At 40.3% G+C, this 18119-nt stretch overlaps 1 protein-coding gene across 7 annotated transcripts in view; it reads right to left on the bottom strand.

Annotated features, from left to right (window-relative positions):
• Positions 1 to 17897, bottom strand: part of SLC7A6 (solute carrier family 7 member 6) — a 47772-nt gene extending 29875 nt beyond the window's left edge. Inside the window, exons 1-6 of one of the 7 annotated variants that reach the window (XM_030581458.1) lie at positions 17841 to 17897; positions 12203 to 12370; positions 9368 to 9444; positions 8375 to 8614; positions 7352 to 7923; positions 676 to 801 (exon numbers count right to left, since the gene is read on the bottom strand). In XM_030581458.1, coding sequence (XP_030437318.1) covers positions 676 to 801; positions 7352 to 7883 — 658 coding nt within the window. In that variant the 5' untranslated portion in view covers positions 7884 to 7923; positions 8375 to 8614; positions 9368 to 9444; positions 12203 to 12370; positions 17841 to 17897. Of the gene's footprint in view, positions 1 to 675; positions 802 to 7351; positions 9341 to 9367; positions 9445 to 12202; positions 12513 to 17814 lie in introns of those variants that run through there. The other 6 variants (XM_030581459.1, XM_030581462.1, XM_030581457.1 and 3 more) reach the window with 6 other exon arrangements.
• Positions 17898 to 18119: the final 222 nt, after the last annotated feature.

Genomic DNA, 18119 nt, shown 5'->3' with positions numbered 1-18119 from the left:
AAGAACCAGAAATAAACTATTTAATGCTTAACAATAAAGGAGAAGTCAGAAACAAAGCAAACTGGGCTGATACTCCTTCTATAGATGCAGTAGTCACCTTCAGAGGCACATATCTAAGTGTATAGCTCCTTTCAAATGGCTTTGAGTCCATTCAGCTTCACAGACAGCTATCTATGAAGGCATACTTCAGAAGAGAGGTATTGCAATTTTACAATTTTGTGTAATTGCACATTTTATCCAAAATCCAGATTACAAAAAGCTTAGATTGAGGTTCACTGAACCTAACAATATGATAGTAAGATTTGTTTACTAGATGTTGGAGAGATCATATTTCTCTATTCATATTGTATTTTGCAAGTTCTGCATGTTGCTGCTTGCTCTTTCATTCCACTAACCATTCCAAACTAGAAGGTGTAAAATTGCTTAGGTGTGTTAGGCCAATTCAAGTATGATCTTCATTCACAACATTGGCCAAGTTGTTAATATCTGGATGGATATGTTGGACCTTATTGCTTAATAGAGATATCTGGTATTATATAAATATAAATTTAACAGGAAAGATTAATTTAAAAATACTGTTTTGCAGCTACTATGGATATTCCTAATGAAAACCAAACTGATTATTCCCCAGCCTTATTGATACACACCAACCTATAATGAGTTTTATATGCTTACCCTGGCATAGTTTAACAATTCCTGTTATGATGATGACAATAAGGGCAATGACTTTAGCATACGTGAATACATCCTGCACCCTTGTTCCCCATTTAACATAGGCACAATTTATAAATGTTAGAAGACCTAGGAGACAGAAAAGGAAGATGAAAATGAAGTTATGCATGATCTTTGTTAAGCACAGATTTTAATTACTATCAATGTCAGTGTATAGATGCTAAATTTAAACTATGCTAAAATAAGCTTAAGAGCCTGGGAAAATTAAACTAAGCAACGTTTACTGGTACTCACAACATATTGTCTTACTATTACGCATTGCTTAATTTATGACAAAAGAACAAGAGTGGGGAACATCAATTCTAAAGACATATTTGATTCTTTTTGCCAAGGACAGGAAGAAAGACCCTCCACCACATGTCAGACCTGCTGGGCCTGTTCCCATTTTCCTGGTTTTACTCCTCATTCTTGAGGCTCCGTTCTGCAACTATCATTCAAGTCAAAGGCAGCAGAGAATTTCCTCTCATTTTATATTTTACAATAATGTTCTGGTTCACCTCAAAACTCCTTTAGACAGATGCAAAAAAACGGTAAGTTAATTATTTTGCCCTTTTCTTGGTAGCCTGAAGATTAGTTCAACATCCAAGATAATTTCACAGGTTTTATAGTCTTTAAAATGTGAAATTTGGAAAGCTGAAAATGGACATTGATAATTCTCTTGAGATCAATTACACATTTTAAGACAGCTGAAAAAGACAAGGTTAGAACAGATCTGACCAATTAGCAGGGTAAGCTCCACAGATAAGGCAACATTTGACTGATGGGAACATTTTTTAATTAAAACTGGTGTTAGTGTGATGAAAAATAGAAATAAGGAGATACCTTGGGGAACACAAATTCACATTCCTGTATAACAGTATTTTAAAATTGGTTCTTCAAAGAGTTGAGCCCCTCTGGCTATATACAACATATTCTTTTACTTAAATTATGTAGAGGTTACCAATTTATTTTACTTCAGTATTAGCTGTTTACAGACTGCTCAATTCTAGATGACACTTTACAACATAAAGGCACATAATATTTGGACCACATTAAGTAATGTTGTGTAATCTGAGGATATTTCCCAAACAGCTCAATAACAACCCTATTTGACAACTTTAAAATAATTTGAAAACATTCAGTTCTGTCTCTTTGGGAATACACTCCCTCCCACCCCTTGTGAAATTAAAGGAAGATTTCTAATCTCACAAGTATTCCAGCTAATTGTGGCTGGCTAAGCAGCAGTTCTGCACAAAAGGACCTGGAGATTACAGTGGACAAGGAGCTGGATATGAGTCAGCAGCGTGCCCTTGTTGTCAAGAAGGCCAACAGCATATTGGACTGTATTAGTAGGAGCATTGCCGGCAGATTGAGGGAATCGATTATTCCCCTCTACTCAGCACTGATGAGGCCACACCTGGAATACTGAGTCCAGTTTTAGTCCCCCCACTACAGAAGGGATATGGACAAATTGGAGAGAGAGAGTCCAGTAGAGGGCAATGAAAATGATCAGGGGGCTGGGGCACATGACTTAAGAGGAGGGAACTGGGGTTATTTAGTCTACAGAAGAGAAGAGTGAGGGGAGAATTGATAACAGCCTTCAACTACCTGAAGGGGGGTTCCAAAGAGGATGGAGCTCAGCTGTTTCCACTGGAGGAAAATGACTGAACAAGGAGCAATGGCCTCAAGTTGCAGTGGGGGTCTAGGTTGGGTATTAGGAAACACTATTTCATTAGGAGGGTGGTGAAGCGCTGAAATGGGTTTCCTAGGGAGGTGGTGGAATCTCCATCCTTAGAGGTTTTAAGGCCCGGCTTGACAAAGCCCTGGCTGGGACGATTTACTTGGGGATTGGTCCTGCTCTGAGCAGGGGGCTGGACTAGATGACTTCCTGAGGTCCCTTCCAGCCCTGATAGAATATGATTCTGTGACTTCAGACTTGCTCATGTAACCACATTTATCAGATCATCTCTCCTCTGATTGCTGTTGCTCCACACTACACAACAGTTCACAGTATTGCTCTATTGTGTTCATTTTTTCCTCAAACATTTTAAAATATTAAACAGCTGCTCCCCAACCTAAGTACCATCTGAATATTCAGGGATTATCTAGCTGTATCTTTATTGTTTTTCTACAATTCAGAGGAATTTTTGCACTATCCAGATTATAATTAATTTATTTCAATCCTGCATTTTAGGCACTTCCCCAGATGCAGATATTTGCACTAGCAAACAGTATACGGTTGGTGAAATTCAATAGTATTTTACAAAGCTTTCTTACTGAAAAAGCATGTTATTATAAGGGTATCTTAAACAATGTAGTCACATTGATTGATAAAGTGATGTAGTGGCAAACCAAAACTAATATACAAAGCAATTTTCTGGAATAAAAAGTTTCTTCTCTTATATAGTTTAAAGCTTGGTTAAAGAGCTACAACTCAGCAAGGAAATAAAAAGGAGGCAGCACACGAAGATAGGAATGTACTTAGTCCAGTTACCCCATGGAAGAATAATAATTCAAAAATAATAAAAAACAAGGCTAATGATCCCATACAAGCGTGAGACTGGTGAACTTGAAAAGTTGGCAACCGAAAAGGATGAACCACATTTCCTTCAACTTGTCAAGACTGGGAAAAACAAAAGTATCAAATTTCGAAAACCATGACTGTAGCAGCTCCTGAGAAACACTCAGGGGAAAACAATTGGCATCAGATCTGCCTTCCAACATAAACAAACAGTAGTTTGTTACTCTGTAATAAACCATACTTATGTGAACAGGATTTTTATTCTAGCCAACCATTTTCAGGTAACTATTTTCCATATGCAAATGATTTTTTTATGAAAAGTTTTCCTATTACGAAGTTATTAGAATATTTGGTCTCTGTTTTCATGACAATTTGATTATGAAGTGCTGTCCTATCTCTGGAGTTTAAAAAAAAATCTAATTAAGAAACTGGACAAACCAAACCATTTCACTGTTAGACTATGCTTTTTTCTGGTTACTAAGGGTATGTCTACGTTTACCATGGATCGCCACTGTGGCAATCAATCCACTGAGGGTCGATTTAGCAGGTCAAGCGAAGACCCGCTAAATTGACAGTAGATTGCTCTCCTGTTGACTCCGGTACTCCACTAGAATGAGAAGCATAAGGTAAGTTGACGGGAGAGTTTCTCCCATCAACCCAAAGCAGTGTAGACACTGCAATAAGTCGACCTAAGCTATGTCAACTCCAGCTATGTTATTCACGTAGCCGGAGTTGCGTAACTTAGGTTGACTTAACCCCGCAATATTGACCTGCCCTAAGATTACTTCTATCAATTTTGTTGCAGCTGTTGTCAATTTGCTAGCTTATATTCATAGCATTGTAGAGTGTGGCTGTGCATTTTGAGATAATATCCCATGATAGTAAAGATTTCAGAAGTGAATGGTAAAGTGTCACAACATTTGGAATTTTCAGGAACCAGATGATATTGCAGCGTATCAGCTAGTAAACAATTTGTATTTGTTACTATGTATATTGGAAAACAAAATCTGCATTTTTGCACAGAAACTATCCCCAACAACGTTCAGAGACATTGCTCATGTTGGTTTTCCTTAAAAAGTTAATACTCTTCACAGATTTTATTTGATTCTCAATTTTAGGTTGCAAGCTGCCGCCACGTAGCAAGGGAGGACTTCTGTAGTGAGAGCTACAAATAAAAGTAGTGCAGTAGGGTTAGTCAGAGCAAGGAAGTCAAGTGGTTGAGGGCAGAATTTTAAAGTACACAACTGATTTCTAAAACAAAGCTTTTCTGCAAAGGTTTCTCCCTGCTGCCATAACCACAAAGGAGACTGATGTATTAAAATACTTCTCCTTCTCCAAGATAGACACATCTTAAGATCTAATGCTAGGTTAATCAAGTATGCAAGCCATAGCCTTTTCAGCCAGAAATAATGTGTCTGCTTTTCTCTCATTTCTTTCTTTAACATAAGAACAGATACACTGGATCAGACCAATGATCCATGTAGCCCAGGTCTTCCAACAATAGCCAGTGCCAGATGCTTCAGAGGGAATGAACAGAACACGGCAATTTACCAAGTGATCCATCTCCTATCATCCACTCCCACCTTCTTGCAGTGAGAGGTTTCGGGAAACCCAATGCATGGGGCTGCGTCCATGACCATCCTGGCTAATAGTCATTGATGGATCTATCCTTCATCAACTTATCTAATTCTTTTTGAACCAAGTTATACTTTTGGCCTTCACATCATCCCTGAGCAATAAGTTCCACAGGGAGAATGTAGGTTGTGTGGTCTACTTCCGTTTGTTTGTTTAAAATCTGCTACCTATTAATTTCATTGGGTGACCCTTGGTTTGTGTGTTATGTTATTCGAATAGGTAAATAACACTTCCTTATTCACTTTCTCCCCACCATTCATGATTTTATAGACCTCTATCATATCTCTCCCCTTAGCTGTCTCTTTTCTAAGCTGATCAGTCCCCGTCTTTTTAATCTCTCCTCCTATGGAAGCTCTTCTTTACCACTTAGAATGTTTGTTGCCCTGTTCCAATTGTAATATATCTTTTTGAGATGGGGAGATCAGAACTGCACACAGTATTCAAGGTCTGGTCTTACCATGGATTTATATAGTGGCATTGTGATATTTTCTTTCTTATCTATCCCTTTCCTAAATGGTCTATCCTTTTCTTATCTATTCCTTTCCTAATGGGTCCCAACATTGTTAGTTATTTTGTCTGCTGCTGCACCAGAGCAGACATCTTCAGAGAACAAGGACTCCAAGATCTCTTTCAGTAACTGCTAATTTAGCCCTGATCATTTTGTATGTATAGTTGGAATTTATTTTTTCCAATGTGTATTACATTGCATTTACCAACACTGAATTTCATCTGCCATTGTGTTACCCAGTCACTCAGTTTGGTAAGATCCCTTTGCAACTCTTTGCAATCAGTTTGGACTCAGCTATTTTGAGTAATTTGCATCATCTGAAAATTTTGCCACCTCACTGTTCTCACATTGTTTCCAGATTATTTAAGAATATGCTGAACAGCCTAAGTCCTTGGCGGACCTTGCTATTTACCTCTCTCCATTATGAAAATAGACTGCTTCCTATCTTTTAACCAGTTACTGATCCACGAGATCAGTTTCCTTATTGTACAAAAGGGGATTTTCAACTATCAGAGCCTTATAAAAAAACATACAATTTACAATCGTAGGCACAAAAGGTATTTTCTCATCTGTATGATAGAGAAGGAAAGATTAGTGAAACTTTACTCACCCACCCATGGTGGATAAAAAACATTTTTATATAATTATATAAAATTATACAAAATTTTTAAATAAAAAAAGTTGTATTTTTAAATTTAAATTTGAAGTCACTGGCTAAGTACTAAACCAGCTTTTGACAGCAATAGCCTCTTCTGGAGGCGCTGAGAGAATATTTTCTTCATTTAAACCAGTTCAGTTGAATAACTAGAGTTCAATCAAAGATGAGAAACTGTATGGAAGTTGAAAAAGCTTGTTTTTCTCTTCCAAATCTATAAATGAAAACAATGAGGATGAGATCTACTAGTTCTAAAATCTTCAAGGACTTGGTGACCAGAAACAATCAGTCCAATTCATTAAGTACAGCTAATACTTTGTTTTATTAAATAGTTTTAAATGAGAAATATGCTGTGATTATTTTGTGTGTGTATCCACCACACTTCAGGTAGTTTTATTTAATAACAATTTGAAAATGCTTGTTTTGTGCATTTTTAATTTAATTTCAATGTGTTCTAAATGCAGCCAGACACAAATCGGAAACAATTGATCACTCTGTAATAAATAAATGTCATTCATCTAAAAAAGTATAAAAATTAAGAATCAGAATAAATGTATCTTAAGATATAGAACTGCAAAAAGTTAGCAAAAAGTACCAAAATTAGTATAAATTTAATATTAATAAAAACTATATTTAGTTGCAAACCACCATGTTTTAATGATTATGCCAATCAAAAATAATCAATTTTTCTTTAGGAAAAAAACTGAAAAGTACAAATGCAAAACAAGATTAAAAATCCATTATTTTAATCAAGGTTCCCTGCTTGCAGATTTAAATAATTATAGAAATCACCCTGATTTAAATCAATCCACCCAGCACCCACGTCAAAAAAGAAAAAGAAAAAAAAAAGTTACTTCAGTCCCAAAAGATAGGCCTCTGTCAATAAAGCTATTCACTGAAAGTGAAGTTTAAAAGTGAATAGTTTGTGTCTGAAAGCACACAAGGTTTCTAATAAGAAATTGGGTTTTCTGGACGTCATGGAGGGAGGCAGAGACAGACAGAAAATTACATAAACCTAGCCTGTCTGTTTAAAGATGCCACTACTAAATTCTGCAAGCCATAATTAAAAATTCCTCCAAGAAGAATTAAGACTTGAGCTAAGTTTTAGCTAAGAGTGAAAGATTTTGCCTTTAAGATGTCAAAATATCCTCATCATGCACATCCAATCTATGTTGATTACCTGTAAACCATTTCTTTTCCTTACTCTAACTCAAACCATTCTAGATTCAGAATGCTACAGTTCTGGAATCTAAACAGGACTATATGTAACAGATGTTCACAGTCAAGATAATAATCACATTAGTTGTCATATAATACTTACATATACAAGCAGCTGCGATGAGACGACAGGCAACATAAGGAGGCTCACAAGAAGGGAAGACAGGCTGCACAATATAGTTAGCAAAGGTTATTGCAATAATTGCCTGACTAGTTGGCTCAACAATTAATAATGAGGTCCATAAGCGAATAAAAGCAATAAAGCTCCCAAAGGCCTCCAAGATATATGCATAGCTGGCTCCTGACTTGGTAATAGTGGTTCCCAGTTCAGCATAGCAGAGTGCTCCAAACACTGAAAAAATCCCCCCGGTTGCCCAGATTATTAGCGACAATCCATAGGAGGCACTGTAGATGAGAACTCCTTTAGGCGAGACAAAGATGCCTGAACCAATCATGTTGCCTACAATGAGGCTGATTCCATTAAGCAAAGAGATTTCTTTCTTCAGCTGCATTGTTTCTTTGTTTCTTTCACACATTTCACAGCTGTCACTTGAATCTGGATTTCCTACTTCCTTGACGGGAGAGTATTCAGCCAGTGAGTTATGAGCCACTGTACCATTTGCCCTTTCTTCCATTGTGGAACTTTTGTGTATTCTCTATAACACCAATCCCAATCTAAAACAAAATTACAGACAGCTAAAAATTAATAATATCAATAACTTTTTGTCTAACCCTTCACATCAATTCTTCTTTCTACTTGGAGCGTAGGACTGACTTGTGTAACCTCCTCTTGTGTAATATCCCTCTTTTGCTACCTTGTGCTATGTGATTTTGAATAGGGTAAATCTTTGGATGGTAAAACATGACATTTGAACAAGTGACAGTCTCAAAATATCTTGGAAGAAAAAGGTGAAAAGAAAAATACATGGTGCTGATTTGCAAGAGGGAAGTTGTGGGGAAGCACAGGACAGAGAAAATTCAAAGGTCATTGACACTTGTCCATTGAACTGGAAAGATTAAAAGCGATAATGGAGTGTATAAGGAAAGAGAAAGCATAGTACGAGAAAGAATAGAAGGTGGAAGTAGTGAAGATGACAGGTTTACAGCAATATCAAAAAAAACACACATTTCAAGTAAGTTTCATTCTTTCCTCTTCCATGACTAATTGTTTTTAAAAGCACCCAAGAATACAGAAGTGGAAAAAGCGTGGATAAAGCTTCTGAATGGTTCACATCTCTTTTCCTGGACTTCAGAGTTGAACATCTTACATCTCAAGTTGCCAAAGGATCTTCCCCTCCCTCCTTCTTATAAAGGATCACTGCTGGCCTTAACACTCAGACATAAGATTATACCAGTATCAACAGTTCTGAAATACAGACACAATATAGAAGTTTAGAGATGAAACATCTAATTAAATACAAACTGATCATTAATTTGCATTGACACTAGCTTTCATTCAAAATCTAACTTCTGATTGGATTATCAGAAGTTTCATAAGAGCGAGCCTACACCTTTCCTAAAAATGTGCTACCATTTTTGTATGTCCTTGCCAAGCACTAAATCCTGAGTGCACATTTTCAGTAGCCTACTGCAGAGGAGAAAGATGCAAGTCTGAGTGAGATTTGGCAAAGCAGTTGCTCTCGCAGAGAAAGCAACTAGTTTATCTTGCATTATATTTTCTTTATAACAGAAACTGAATTAGGGGTATTTCATTCCAAAATTAAACTTTTTATCTTGAAATTGATCCTGGCACTAACATAGTAAAGAGGGAAAAGGCATACACAAAGTATTTATGGTCTGATTTTCAGTAGGTCCAATATATAATTATGCACACAATTCAGGTATTTGTGCCTGAAAGTAATTAATAGATGCATCTACCTGGGCATACGAGTATAAACACACTGTTCTATAAATTTATGGTAATTTGCACTCACTTTTTGTTCACACAGTTATAGATCCTTCCTTTTGAAAAAAAATCAAATCCTTACTTTGTTATATTGTCAACATTATACTCTACAATGTAAGTCAATTAAAACATTCTGAACTAATATACTTAGAACATGTTCTTACTCTTTCAAGTCATTTTAAATATTTTAAACCAAATAAATACGTAACCTACATGGAAATGGAATGTAAGCCATTTACTGGAATGGAAAATAGCCCGTTCACATTATGTCCAGTATGAGCCTCCTATCTCTTTGCATAAAAGAAAAAAAAAGAAAAATTCAGTAAGTATCCAAAATAGTATTATGTACATAAATTAAAATATTGACTGCATTTGAAAGACTATTATATCATCAAATAAGTCTGCTGTATTATTGCAAATCCTCCCTTAAGGCTTTTTTAAAGATTTAAAATATTTGTTTAAATGTTAAACTTTTATTCTATCAGAACAAACAGTAATAGCATAATACAGTCAAACTCAGTCATATTTGGAAAAGTCATCCCACACAGAAACATCGGTACGACAGAATATACTATCACAAGTAAAAGAAAAGAGCCCGAGAATATTTTTTTTTAAACTGGATTTATTCTCCCCAAATGTTAAGGGTTCTGAAAGGTTCAGGATTTCCCTCTTTCCCCATAGTTATCTGGCAATTATTTTCAGAGGAAAAAGGCCCAACCAGAAAATAGATCATGGAAAATTTGCTCCAATATAGCCATACACTCACAGCACAGTAGAACATAGCCTCTTCCCTCACTGAAACCTAGGAAGGGGAGGTAAAGCTAGGTCTGTTTATTTCCTTTTAGCAGGGAGTGAGAAAGAATCTAAGGCCCTAAATCATACCAGCTCTTCTATATTCCTGTCAGTGCTGTAAAAACTATTTGGCGAGACGGTGTTGACATTCAAGGATGTTATTTGCTAGTGAAGATATAGGTAAAAGCCTACCAAAGTCTTAAGGAGCTAATTCTACTGTAATTATAAAGCACTATGGAGGTGGATTTGTTTAGTTTAAGTAACTTTGTGTATGCTAGTTTAATAAGCAGTCCTATATTTGGAAAACTTCTCTATCCTCTTTTATTCCACCAAGAAGCCCAGCCCACTGGAGAAATGACTAGCTGATGACAAGCTTAAAACAAGTTTCTGAGGAAATTCACATACACATAGCAAGAACCTCCAATCACTAAAACAAACAACATCAGCATAGTCTCTTTGGACAGCCAAGTCAGTACAAATTAAAATTTCATACAGATAATGGCTTGTTTAAATTGATCTATATACTATACACTGAAATGTAAATAAAATATTTATATTCCAACTGATTTATTTTGTAATTATATGGAAAAATGAGAAAGTAAGCAATTTTTCAGTAATAGGGTGCTGTGACACTTCTGTATTTTTATGTCTGATTTTGTAAGCACATAGTTTTTAAGTGAGGTGAAGCTTGGGGTACGCAAAACAAATCAGACTCCTGAAAGGGGTACAATAGTCTGCAAAGGTTGAGAGGCACTGCTCTAACTCAATGAGGATACTGAAACCATTGCTAGGATATCTAAATGCTATTTTGAAAATATTTGGTATTCTTAGTTTTGTATAGTCAAGTTATAAAATAGTACAATATTTTAAAGCCCCCACTTACACTTTGAAACAAGATGTGTGCAGCAAGAACTCTTCTTAAAACACAATTTCAGGAAATATTTGCAGTGTTTAAGGTATTCTTACACTGGCCAGTATAACTGCTTCTATTGAAACAGCTTTCAAAACATGGCCTGTTTCATTGTGTAGACAGAGTCTTAGTGACTCAAACATTTTGATGAACTTCTTCACACACAAAACCTAATCCTGCAGAAAGATAGTGGAGGTAGACTTTCTGTACCAACTCAGAACAAAAGCCACACAAGTTTATGTTCAAATGCTAATCCCAGAGACATATTTAAATAGCTGGAAACTCCTGGTCCAGCCACAGTTCAAATCCCTTCACTTGCCCTTGCCACCACCACAAACTTAAGCTCCTTGCCTACAGGGTCCTACCCAACTTAGCTTCTATCTATCTGTTTTTATCTATTACCATGCTCTGCCTTGCTCAAGACAACTGCCACAATGTCCTCTCACTCTAGCCTACATTTTCCCATATAGCCCTTACGTGGAAAATCTCACACTGACAGTCTGCTCCCCACCTTCAAGCACCTCCTGAAGTCACAATTATAAGTGTTTACTAAATAGTAAATATTGCAGAAACTGTGGTATTAATACATGCACATAACAGTTCACTCAGTTAGATACAAGCTATCCTCTAGTCTTATTTTATACTGTCAGTTATGACCAGCGGACCTTCTGGGCAGGGACTGCTTGTTTGTCTATATAAATATATAGAATGCTACAGATAGTGTCTCTACAAACACTACACCTAATCTTAACTGGCATCAAATTTATCAGTCTCCATGTAACCAAGGAGGAAGAGTGTAGAATATGGAAAAATATTAGTGAACAAAACTGAAACTGTGTTAAAGTTAGAAAAACACATACTGTGAACAGAAAATATTTACTAAAATCCAGGTTTCTGCCAGAGGCCATTATTAGACAGAGAAAACAGAAGGCTGGGAGAGAAAGAGGAGACAAAAGTGCAGTGAGGTGTTTTCTAGTACATGACAATTCCAGGTTCATACTCCCCAGCATGCCCATTTAGCTCCATGCCATATACCAGCATGTCAGTGGCATAATGTTGTTTTATTGCTGAATGACCTTCCAATAACACCTTGGAATCCTAAAGGCCACCAAGCAGGATACCTCCAGTGCTCCGACATGGAATTTGTTTTCCTACAGAATTTTAAGAGGCTGGACATAAGGAAATATTTAAAAGTAAGGAATAAGATCTTTCCCCAGTGGAAGTCTATTTGTGTGGCTCCTGCTTTATCAATAAATCCATGGTAGTTTACAACGTATTACAACACTACTAAAAGACCCATGAACTTCAGTTAACTACAGTTCAAAAAAAGATTAGAGGATGCTAACATTAAGTCCCCTGGGGTCAGGATCCCTAACTGTCTTCCAGAGCCAGGATAGGAGCCACTTCCTCTTCTCTCTCTCCAGAGATGGATTGGGTTACTCCGCCTGACCAGGCACTGTCAGGTCCCTCCACAGCCGATGCCTCCCTCCCCGCCCACAGGGATGCAGTTAGCACTGTTAAAAAAAATTAACACGTTAATTTTGTTTTCAGTTTATCACAGGCATTAACAGCAATTAATTGGCAACACTAGTTGAAGCTATGGTAAAGAATGGAATTATCAGACACTGATTAACACAATATGCTGGGGAAGTGTCATCGTGGCTTCTGCAAAGAGAAATCATGACTCACCGATCTATTAGAATTTTTTGAGGTGATCAACAGATGGATAAGGGTGATCCAATGACTATAATGTACCTGGACTTTCAGAAAGCTTTGACAAGGTCCCTCACTAAAGGCTGTTACGCAGTCATGGGATAAGAGGGAAGGTCCTTTCATGGATCAGTAACTGGTTAAAATATAGGAAACAAAAGGCAGGAATAAATGGTCAGTCTTCCTAATGGAGAGAAGTAAAGTGCCGGGTTCCCCAAGGATTGGTAATGGGACCTGTGCTGTTCAATATATATATATATAAGTGGTCCGGAAAAAGGAGTAAAACAGCAAGGTGGCAAAGTTTGCAGACTAAAGAGTTACAAAGGGATCTCACCAAACTGAGTGACCAGGCAACAAAATGGCAGATGAAATTCAATAATGATAAATGCAAAGTAATGCACATTGGAAAAAAATCCCAACTACTCACAGAAAAGAGAAAGATGACGTTGGAGTCATCGTGGACAGTTCTCTGAAAACATCTGCCCAATTTGCACCAGCAGTCAAAAAAGCTAACAGAATGTTAGGAACCATTAGGAAAGAAATAGATAAGACAGAAAGTATCATAATGTCACTATATAAATCCATGGTATGCTCACATCTTGAATACTGCATGCAGATCTGGTCGCCTATCTCAAAAAAGATATATTGGAATTGGAAAAGATACAGAAAAGGGCAACAAAAATGACTGGGGTATGGAATGGCTTCCATATGAGGAGAGATTAATAAAACCAGGACTTTCCAGCTTGGAAAAGAGATGACTAATGGGGGATATGATGGAGGTCTATAAAATCATGAATGGTGGGGAGAAAATGTTTTTTTACCCATTCACATAACACATAAACCAGGGGTCACTCAAATAAATTAACGTGCAGCAAGTTTAAAACAAAGATAAGAAAGCACTTCTTCACACAATACAGAGTCAACCTGTAGAACTCATTACCAGGGGATCCTGTAAAGGCCAAAAATATAACTGGGTTAAAAAGAATTAAATAAATTGATGGAGGATAGGTCCATCAATGGCTATTAGCCATTCTCTGGGTGTCCCTAAACCTGACTGCCAAAAGCTGGGACTGGACATCAGGGAATCGATAACTTGATAAATTGCCCTGTTCTGTTCCCTCTCTCAGAGGCATCTGGCATCGGCCACTGTCAGAAGAAAGGCTACTGAGCTACATGGACCATTGGTCTGACCCAGTATGACCATTCTTACGTTCTTAAGCATGATATCTTTCTGTACAATCTATTTTTTGCATGTTTTTTCCCCCACATAAAATTGGAGGACACTGCAGGTTCACTATATAAGAAAATGGAAGGAAGAGGAATAGTTCTCAAACTGTGGTTCAGGATCCCCAAAGTGGGTCATGACTCCATTTTCATGGGATTGCCAGGGCTGAGACTTGCTCAGGCTCATGGCTGAAGCCAAACCCCAAGCCCCACTGCCCAGGACTGAAGCTGGTGGTGGGGCTCAGGCTTCGGCTTCAGCCCTGGGGCTCAGGTTACAGACCCTACCCTCCCCACCATCTAGGGCTGACGCCCTCAGGCTTTGGCTTCAGCTCCACCTCCTTTGCCTGGTACGGTGAGGCTCGGGCTTGGGCTCAGGCTTCGGTCCCACCCCTCAGGGTCATGTCATAATTTTTGTTGTCAGAAAGGGGTTGCCGTGCAATGTATTTTGAGAACTGCTGTATTAGAAGATTAAAAACATTAGTGGAGGAAGGTTTTTAGCTGGATCCTGGGCTGATGGATTCTTCTTAAAAGTGTATGTGGGGGGGTGGCATGAGGTTCCACCCACCCTGTGGCCCCCACTCCTTCCCCTGAGGCTCCACCCCCCAGCCAAGCCAGAATCTAGAGCCCAGCTGGGGAGCCTGGATCCCAAGAGCACCCACCAGCCTGTGTCCTCACCCCCTGGACCCACCCAGGGCAGGTGGAGGGTCTGCAGCTCCCCACAGCTGCCCACAGGGCCTCGGGGGCCACCAGGCCATGGCAAGAGCTGCCTGGGCAGCTGTGGGGAGCCGCAGACCCTCCATCTGCCTTGGGCAGGGGACCTGGAGGGTGGGGACACAGGCTGGGGCTGCTTTTACCCCCCACATCCCAAGCAGGTAGAGGGTCCAGGGCTTCACAGCTCCCTGGGCTCCCCGGGCTACTCTTACCCTGGTCGGGCTCCAGTTTCCACCCTGGCCAGGCAGCAGGGCCTGGGGGGGGGGGAAGAGGAGGGGCAGGGGGCCAGGCCCATCCACTTTCTAGCACCCTTGGCTGGATTACATATTTACTACTGGGGGAATTCTGTGTCAAAGTACTAAAAATTCTGAACACAAATTCTGCATATTTTATTTGTCAAAATAATATTATCACACCAGTTTCAATTATTTTGGTAATTTATTTCAAAATACCTGTGAGCAAGTACATCTGTAACAACAGACCATAAAAAAGATTCAATAAATGTTTTTTGACAAATAGATTCCCTACTAGGCATATTAATAGAGAAGTCTGAATAATAATTCATTTAAACTACAATACAGAACTGTATTTCCCGTACTACTCAGAAGCAGTGCAAAGGCTTGTATGATTCAGGGGTAATGAAGGAGCTGAGGCAGAGGGAAGTACTTGCTAGGAAGGAGCCTGGATATGAATTTGGAGAGTTGTTGGGTGCGGGTTGGAGAAGTTTGGAACATGTTTTTTGGGGCAATGGGGAGAGATTTTTAGGGAGCCTCCCCCATGCGGACCCTGGCTGACCCCTAGCCTCTCCCATTCAGTCAGGCACATCAGCCTCTGTCCCCATGTGTCCCTGCACTCCCTCCCCATGTTCCCATGTGTCCCTCAACCCCCACTCAGACACCCCCATGTGTCCCTGTGCACCCACTCACACAACCCCCATGTGTCCCTGCACCACCACTCAGTGAGCCCTCTCCCCTCATTCCCAGGTGGCCCCGCACCCCCATTCCCATTCAGCCCCAGCTCCAGTCTGTCCTCCCCCAGTAGCCCTTATGAATTCCAGTATGTGACTCCCCTAGAAGCCCCATGCTGTCTGTGCCCCCCATATCTCCTGTCTCCTGACTTGGCCCTACCGGCAGGATGCTGCTAGGAAGGCAGCCTCTTCTCTTCCCTATCAGCAGCTGGGACTGGCCCAGGAGCAGCTGTTCTGTTCTAGCACCACAATAGCCCTGGGTGGGTAAAAGGCATAACTGCAGCAACTTTCCAGGAGAAGTTATGGGGGGGGGGGGCGGAATTCTGCTCAGCACAGGAATTCTGCACATGCACAGTAGCACAAAGTTCCACCAGGAACCACATCTTGGAAGGCTGGTTTACAAGTTTTCCACATCTTTACATCATTTTATAAACCTGTCAAACCTAGCTAACGGCAGCAGTCTTACCAAAATCCAACAGAATAATATGAATTTTGAGTTTTTAAACAAAGTCCCTCTAAAGTGACAAGACAAAAATAAGTTAAGAAAATATCCCATAAATGAGTACTTTTTTGAATCCTTTTATATTCCACTTCTCATGTGATTTGCCTCAAATTTACCAGTTACTGGTAGATTGGTTTAATTACAGTGGAATTGGGGATTGAGGTGTGTAAAGCATCTTTAAAAAGATCAATTTTGGAAGAATGCTAGTCTTCTATTCTAAAATAATGCAGAGGTAAAAAGGTTTGAGGCGTACTAAGGTCCATTAAAAGCAGAATTGTTTAAAATTATCTTCGATATGAAATTAATTTCAGGTTATTATATAAAGGGTGTGCTACCAAACTTGATTTAAAAAAAAAAGTCAGTTAATAAAAATCCAATTGTCCCTTCTATCACGGTTCTGATAACATCATTCATCAGCCTTGTTATATGCGTGCAATCAAACATAACAACCCATATGGCTAAAAGGAAGATATATTGTAACTTCAATAAGCATAAGACAGACACAATGGTAGTTTCATAACTAAAATGGCTGGGAATCAACACACAGACTTATTACTGGTTGTGACACCAGAAAATTATAATGCCTCGTAACTACATTAGAGGAAGAACCGTATCTACAGACATTCACTGTAATTTGAGTCCTTTCAGTACCACAGCAACAAGGTTACATCTATGAGCTTCACCTCAATTCTCTGAAAAGATCTTTGTCGCATCTCTCCTTACTAATAATCAGAAGTTGCAAGAGATTCGAGATGTTCTGAAGGGAAGCCAAATGAGGCTCTGTCTACACTGCGCACCTTACAATGGGGTGGCTGTGCCGCTACAGCCATGCCGTAAGGCCTGCAGTGTAGCTGCCTTTGTCACCAGGAGAAAGCTCACCCAACAACAAAATAAAACCACCCCTTTGTCGGCAGGAGAGCATTCATGCCAGCATTTTCTGCCGTTAAAACGTTTGTCGCTCAGGGTGTGGTGTTTTTTTTCACACCCCTGAGCAACAAAATTTTTGACAAAAGTGAAGTATAGACAAGGCCTAAGTGCTGTAACGCCCTGAGCACAGTAGAGGGTCCTCTAAATTGACCTACTCTGTGTTCTGCATTTTAAGGAGACCTAAAGCTCTTCAATTTCAGTTTAAAAAATAAATCAGACATAAAGGTGCTTAAGAGTCTGGTATGCTCCAGACAGCAGGGGATGGGTTTTACTCATTTGTGTAATTGTAAACACTTACAGCGATATAACATACCTACTTACAGATCCCCAAGACTACCACAGGCCTCTCACACATACTTCAAACCTGATATACATACATATGGCTGAGAGCCCAAGCAAATACTGACAAAGTCTCAGAAATAATGAATGAATAAATAATAATAATAATAAAAGCTCCAACACATGGATCATCTTGAGGTGCCTGTAAGCTGGCTAAGCTCTTGATGAATCACTTGGCCAGCCACGGAGCCTCAAAACCTGCACCTGAGCAAGGCGGCAGCGACCCAGCAAAGCTCATACGGGGAAAAGGTGGGTACATGGGGCGGGGGAGGTGATGGTCTCTGAAGCTCAGGACTGGGAGCCGGATTTCCCTCTCCGTCCTCAGCGCCGCGCCGCGCCCCGCAGCTAGAAGAGGGGGCGGGCGGTGTGCTCCGGATACCGGCACGGGAGGTCCCGCACGCCTCGTTACGCAGCGGGCGCTGGCAGGAGGCGGCCACGGAACCTGAACCGAGCCAGCCAGCCTCCCGCAGCCCCGGGGGAGCCCGGCCACAGCGCCAGGGGGCCCGCCGCGCTCCCTCCGCCCGTCTCACCGGCGCTCCCCGCCCCGGCCCCGGCCCTATCCCTGAGGAAAGTTTTACCTCCCGGTGCCCGGCTCCCCCGTTACCTCTGCCGCTCCCCGCCGTTACTGCCCCGCTCGCTGCGGCTTGGGGGATGCTCGTAGCCCGCCCGGCCTCTGCGGAGCGCCACGTGATGCCCGGCCCGCTCCGCCCTGGATTGGGTGGGGGCGTTTAGGCACCGCCTCCCGCCCTTGCGCCGGGCCCCTCACCTCAGCCATGGCGGGCGAGGCTGAGCCGCCGCGGGTGTGGCCTGCGCTCCCCACGAGCGATTTGCGACCCCTCACTGTCTGTGGGGAGCGAAACGCGCCCGCTCTGCGGACGGGGAC

This window comes from Gopherus evgoodei, chromosome 12, assembly GCF_007399415.2.
Source record: "Gopherus evgoodei ecotype Sinaloan lineage chromosome 12, rGopEvg1_v1.p, whole genome shotgun sequence".
NCBI lineage: Eukaryota > Metazoa > Chordata > Testudines > Testudinidae > Gopherus > Gopherus evgoodei.
This window is presented reverse-complemented; position numbering and strand designations above follow the sequence as displayed.